Below are 6,436 nucleotides of genomic sequence, written 5' to 3'. Positions count from 1 at the left end.
ATATGAAACTTAAAGTCCTTTGAACAAAAACACAATAACAAAAATAAAATCAAAGAGCGATGTTGTAGAGCGCCCTCTGGTGGACAAACTATTCAACACCAACATTCATAACACTGTTAAAGGGTGTTTTGTCCGTGTTTATTTTATTCTTAAAATATTCATTCATTAGAATAATTTATTTGTCATTATAAATGATTCTGATAAATGAATAAAAAAAATTAATATTTTATCGTAGTACAGTTTGGAAAATGCCTAAAATCGGAGATAAGATTGGCCCGATGTATTGGTCGGGCTCTCCTCTACACAAGGTTGTGTGTTCATTAAAATGGAAAATAATTGTTTCTTCAGCTAATGGAGACCAAAGTCCAGCCCGATAATTATTGATTTTTGTGTAAGAAGTGATTTGACATGTGCTCATTGGAAAACCTTGCACACATGAGGCAAATTTCCACAGAAGCACAAAGACATACACCTACTTAACACCTACTGCAGCAAAAATGGTTTGGTCAATTTTTTTTTCTTCAGTTTTTTTGTTTATTTCAAATAGAAGTCAAGCTTACAAGCCAAGCAAATGGTACACAAGGGGTGAAATACATTGGCATATGAAAAAGAAAAAGAAAGAGAAAGAAAGAAAGAAAGAAAGAAAACAGGCACAAAGAAATAAAAACAAAGAAAATCCAAATTTAGAAACATTAAAAATGATGAGCGAAAGCAAAAATAAGGGTGTGATATATGAGTATGTAGGGGTGTAGAGACACTATGCATGTATGGTTTCATTCACAACATGATTACACACACCCTATCACTGAGAGTTACATCGCTTATAAAGTTTACACACTTATCTTAAAGGTTCCATGGCATGAAATTTTCCCTTAATGAAGTTTTTTTGAACATTAATATGAGTCCCCCCAGCCTGCCTATGGTCCCCCAGTGGCTAGAAATGGTGATAGGTGTAAACCGAGCCCTGGGTATCCTGCTCTGCCTTTGAGAAAATGAAAGCTCAGATGGGCCAATCTGGAATCTGGCACCTTATGGGGTCATAAATTACCTCCCCTCTCTCTGCTCTGCCCGTCCAGAGAATTAAGCCCACCCATGAGAGAGAGACCCCCCCCCCCCCCTCTCCTTCTCAATAGCTACAGACTCTGAAATAGCACGTCCTAAGGACACTCATTGTGGGACTGGCTCTAGTGGCTGTAATTCTGCACCAAGGCTGAATTTGAGTTTGAGTTTGAACTGCAGGTCGATACTAAATTCAAAAAACTTTCCAGTTACAGTTACACCTCCAGGACAAAGTGAGACTTCTGCTCTGAACAGGTTTTGTGAGTTAGGGGTGAGCTGTTCAAGCTTGGTTGTTAGAAAAGGCTTGGAGACTGAGTTGTACACGTGCAAACACACACACATGCACAAGTCATGTTAGTATGCCTACAGATACACATTCAAAGTTGGAAATTGTAAATTATTTGCAAAATCTTTTTTCTGTCGCTTTTGTATTTGGGGTGAAATCAGAATTTACAACTTTTTAACTGGCCTGCAATGCATCAGAAAACATGCATGGACATAGATACACATACATGTTTTTACAGTCACACGCAGACAAAAATATAATAATATAATAAATAATAAAAATATACAAACAGACCCCCTCCACATACACACACTGACACACGCCCTCATGCTCCTCACCTGGAGTTGAGGTCAGTGTTCCCCGTCCCCGCTCCGCTTCCTGCACTTCCTCCGCGGCTCTTCTCCAGGCCCAGTTTGGTGAAGATGCCCACCAGGACCATGATGGCCACCACGCCGCAGATAATGTAGACGATGAGGTGTGTTCGGTCCCGCTCCTGGTCGTCCTGGCCCTCGGTGATGGTGGCCACGGGTTTGCCGGTGTTGGCCCAGATGGGCGTGTCGTAGTTGGAGCAGATGCTCTGGTCCAGCCGCTGCTGGCGGAACTGGCAGCAGAAGCGGTAGAAGCAGGTCCCGCAGCAGTACAGAAAGACACCGGCGTTGCAGTTGAACGGCGGGTCCCATTGGCCCATCACGTCGTAGTAACCCTGGCAACGTGTCCCGCCGGTGGGAAGGACGTCTTCGTCATCCGCATCTCCACCGCTGGTGGGAGTGGACAGCCCTGTCTCTATAGGAGTGTTCTGAGTGCTCTCCGCATAGCTGGGAGTCGTCTGGTTGGCCAACGTGGTGGGGATGTTGAACGGGTCACCCTCGGTTACCGTAACCGTAGTGGCAGATGGGTCCTGGGTGAGGACACGCTGAGTTATAAGAAAGGAGAGGAGGAAGAAGAGGAGAAGGTGGCAGGAGGAAGGGTTGGTCGCTGCCATGCTGCTAAGAGAGCCTGTCTGTCCAATGTCCCGCCTGCAGGCTTTGGACAGGAAACAAAGAGGTTTGGAGACAGGTGTAAAGACAGAAAATAAAGACAGAAAATTACTTTCAGATGACTTTATTTTTTACTACGCGTTACCATGATGTACAAGGTATTTCATGATGCTATGTCATCATATGACTTTTGGAGACACACTATGGGAGCGTGCGGACAATCAATAACAGATTTGACTTGTCTCTGATGAAACTCATAAAATGGATTTAAGCCAGAATGATTAAACACGTGATGTATCTAATGATCTAACAAGCTTATGGAATCAATAATAAAATGCGGGTAAAGGATTTTTTAAACGGGTCAGTCAGAATCACTATTGGAGACCATTCATACAGTGAGACATGATCCTTACCCAACTTTTTAGGTCAAAAAAGAGCAACTCAAGGCAAATAAAATAGTCAGACTGAGCTGTCCTACTGAAAAATTATTAAGTAGAGTATTTGTGAGCCAACTGATTCACTGAAAACACAACAAATCATAGAAACTGAAGCATCACAAATAGCAAAGGATGCTCTTACCTTCGAAATAAGAGATTACAATCCCATGATATTCTTTTGAAATAGTGCAGTAAAACAGACAACAACAGAACTAATTGAGAACTGAGAGTAGAAAAATCATTGAAAGCCTTCTCACCTTTTTCTCCTTGCAATCTGCACGCAGCCAACGGTCCTGTGCAATTTCCCCCCAAAGTTCAAGGGCTAAGAATTCCCTTTAGAAATATCCACAAACTTTACTCAGCAGCATTTCCCCCCCGCAGTGTCCCCGCAGAAATCTCTGCTCATGTGTTCTCCATCGTCAGCTAAGGGCTTGATCCATGGGATTCAACAAACGATGTGCTCCTCTTATCCTTTTTTCTCCTCTTGTATCACCTCTTCTTCTTCTTCTTCTTCTTTTTCTTCTTCTTCTTCTTCTTCTTCTTCTTCTTCTTCTTCTTCTTCTTCTTCTTCTTCTTCTTCTTCTTCTTCTTCTCTTCTTCTTTAAGCACTGGTCAGTTTGTGCTGGCAGGCGTCCAGAGTCCAGACTGGTCCACAACTGTTAAGATCTTCTGCGCGTGTGTGTGCATATGCGTGTGTGCCCGTGCGTGTGTGTGTGCGCGTGTGTGTGTGTAAGAGAGAAATTGAATGAGAGTGTGTGTGTGTGTGGTTGCACTGAGCGCTGCAACAGTTCAGGAACCAAATGACATCTCCTCCTCTGTTTACCTCTCCTCAGTGCCAGATAGGCAGAGAGAGGGAGAGAGAGGGGAGGGAGAGTGAGTGAGTGAGTGCGTAATGTGTGTGTGTGTGTGTGTGTGGGGGGGGGGGGGTATCCAGCTGCATCCAGCTGCATCTCCCATCATCCCCAGAGGAAAAAAGCCTGGGAGGAGAGAGATGGAGAAAAAATAAAAAGAGAAGGGAAAAAGATGAAATGTGGGCTTTGACTGAGTGATGGGTCTTTATATATATATTTTATATTTTCTAGTTTTTATCCCTGCATGTGTGTGTGTGTGTGTGTGTGTGTGTGTATTCTATTCAAATCAGTTTGTGTGGCAGACGGACAGTCTACATCTGGTGCGGTCACTCCTGCTCATCTACTACTTATTGCTCATCCCGATTCTGAATCAGCAGGGTCCAACTCCAGCTTTGCCTTTTCTTTTGTTTAAATCCCAACCAGCGCAGGAGATGCCCAAACCAGGAGACTGGCACACACTGCCAAAGACTGCAGCCAACGAACACACACTCACTGAGGCCAATTATAAGAGCTTTTCTCAAAGTGAACTACCAGATGTACAGTTTTTAATGGAATTATAAGCCAGATTGACAAGGGGCTTTTTGTTTTGCTTTTCGCTAATCGCCTCTCCCAAAATCCCCTCCTTTATGTCTTGTCATTCCGGAGCAAACTCAACGCTTCCTCCACTTTCCTCTGACTATTTATGAGAAAGAGAGAAAGGGCGAGGGAAAGTGTAATAGAGAGAATGAAAAGAAGAGAGTAAATGTAGGGCAGTGGGGAGGAGGCCCAACAGGAAAAGATAGAAAGAAGGAAAGAAAGGAAGAAAGTGGGGGAGGGAAAGGCGGAACAGTGAAGGAGAACCCATTGGATGAGCACCAAAGATGAGAGACTCACAAAGGGAGAGAGATGGGTTTAGAGGAAGAAGTAGGAGGGAGGAAGAGAGTTTGGGGCTGAGGATATAGGAAGCACAGCAGCGACAGGTACAGGGCGGAGGAATAAAGGGAGAGATGATCAGAAAGAAGGGAGGAAGAGTTGACATGGCGGCAGGGGTGATGAAGGGAAGTGGCAATGAAATGATAAAAGTTACTTATTTATTTCCATTTTTTCACCATTTTATGCTGATAAGACTCTGTACGATTGGAAATGGAAGTGTACATACAGTAACGTATAACCACAAAGATGTATGTTAATTTAAGAATGTGCAGTGAGTGTTGATTGGACCGTTATTAAAATTGGAAACTATTTCCAGCTGAAGGCAGCTACGAGAAGTTATTTAGGTCCTTTGCACTTTGTGTGTGGAAATATGAATCATACTGTCTGCAATTACACATGACTTTGGCTATGTGTATTCATTGCTGTTGGTCTGGTGAAGAGTTGTTGAAGCTGTGTGTTTATCTGAAATAATTGTACACCGTTTAATAATCAGAATCTCTGCATTAAACAAATGAATGCCTTTCTTCTAGGTATAACGATTACTTTTATATCTGAAGGGACATCTACCTTATGAATGAATCAACTACTTGAGGTTGAGGTCAGTTTAGATGTTACTATGGAATATGTAGCTCTGTGATTTGTGCTGATGAGCTATACTGTTGTTCTCCCTGATGTTCTTGTGACAATGAACGCTAATATTTATGATGGTTTGACGCCCCGTGTCTTTTTCAGGTCATTCCAACGTGATCTAATTTTGTGTGTCATGCCAACCCATTTTAAGGTTTTCGCGTGTCATTTGACGCTCCATTCTCATTCCCAAATCGTCACTTCTAAACACGTAGTTAGCGTTGTGAATTCAAACAGTAATTGTGTAAACCTACCTGTTTAGGGTAAGGTCGTGGTTTGGATTAGAATTAGTATGTTTGTTACATACATTGCGTTAGGTATGTAAGTTAAGTAGTAGTAGTAGTAGTAAAAAGTCAATGGTGACTTTTGGTTTCAGGACAGAAACAGCAGTTCCCTGGGATAAAGTCTTGTGTGTTTTTTGACCAATCCATCTACCCCATTGTCCTGTGTAAAAATGCAAAAATGACTTAAGAAATTGTTGTTATTTATACGCAATTTAGTGATACCAAGCTGCTCTATCTAAAGCTTGGTATGTTTTTTTGTTAGTTTTTAGCGGTGTGGCTCTTAGGATGGTGATGGTTTTTCCATTACGTTGGTGGCTTTGTGTACATTACGATTCCCACACGCCATGAAATACTTTGGTTTATGACCAAATATCTGCAACACTAATAAACTAATTTCCATCAGCCAAAACTTTAATTTTGATGAATGCTTAATCAACTCCAATGTTTGGGTAATTGCATTACCTGTCTTAGAAACATTTGGAAAAGTGCATATTTTTATCTAATAGTATTATTGTGTGTGTGTGTGTGTGTGTTGTGTTGTGTCACGTCATGTCAGGTGTGCGTATAGATAATTCATGACCCCACCACCCTTTATGAGAGACATTTGTTCTGTGTGTACAGCATGTCTCCTGTTTGACCGGAAAAGCTCAGAGAATAAATTGAGTATCCGCAATAGGCATGAGTGTGCAGATGTTTTGACTTCTTTGCATTTACACTATGCAATTTGTTTTGATTTGTGGTTGTGTACTTTACAATAGTGTGGGAAATGTTTCTAGTTTACATGTCCAAAATGCTTTCTCACTTTTTTTAAATGGTGAGTGCAGAAAAGATAATTTGCTTCCAGAGAAATTGTTGCTGTTGCATTTCTGTTTTCACCAGCTTATCACCTTCACGGAAATAGAGGTCAAAGTATCCAAATCAGAAAGCATGCTGTGTTTTTGTGTCGCATTAATAGAAACAGGGAAATGAAGAGAGAGAGAGCGAGTGTGTGTGTGTGTGTGTG

General features: G+C 41.9%; 1 protein-coding gene across 1 annotated transcript in view; it reads right to left on the bottom strand.

Annotated features, from left to right (window-relative positions):
• shisa8b (shisa family member 8b) overlaps window positions 1-2,437 on the bottom strand; it is a 39,368-nt gene extending 36,931 nt beyond the window's left edge. Inside the window, exon 1 of the mRNA XM_032501636.1 lies at window positions 1,684-2,437. Coding sequence (XP_032357527.1) covers window positions 1,684-2,327 — 644 coding nt within the window. The 5' untranslated portion in view covers window positions 2,328-2,437. The remainder of the gene's footprint in view (window positions 1-1,683) is intronic.
• Between the last annotated feature and the right edge of the window lie 3,999 nt (window positions 2,438-6,436).

Source organism: Etheostoma spectabile, chromosome 21 (genome assembly GCF_008692095.1).
Source record: "Etheostoma spectabile isolate EspeVRDwgs_2016 chromosome 21, UIUC_Espe_1.0, whole genome shotgun sequence".
Taxonomy (NCBI): Eukaryota; Metazoa; Chordata; class Actinopteri; order Perciformes; family Percidae; genus Etheostoma; species Etheostoma spectabile.
This window is presented reverse-complemented; position numbering and strand designations above follow the sequence as displayed.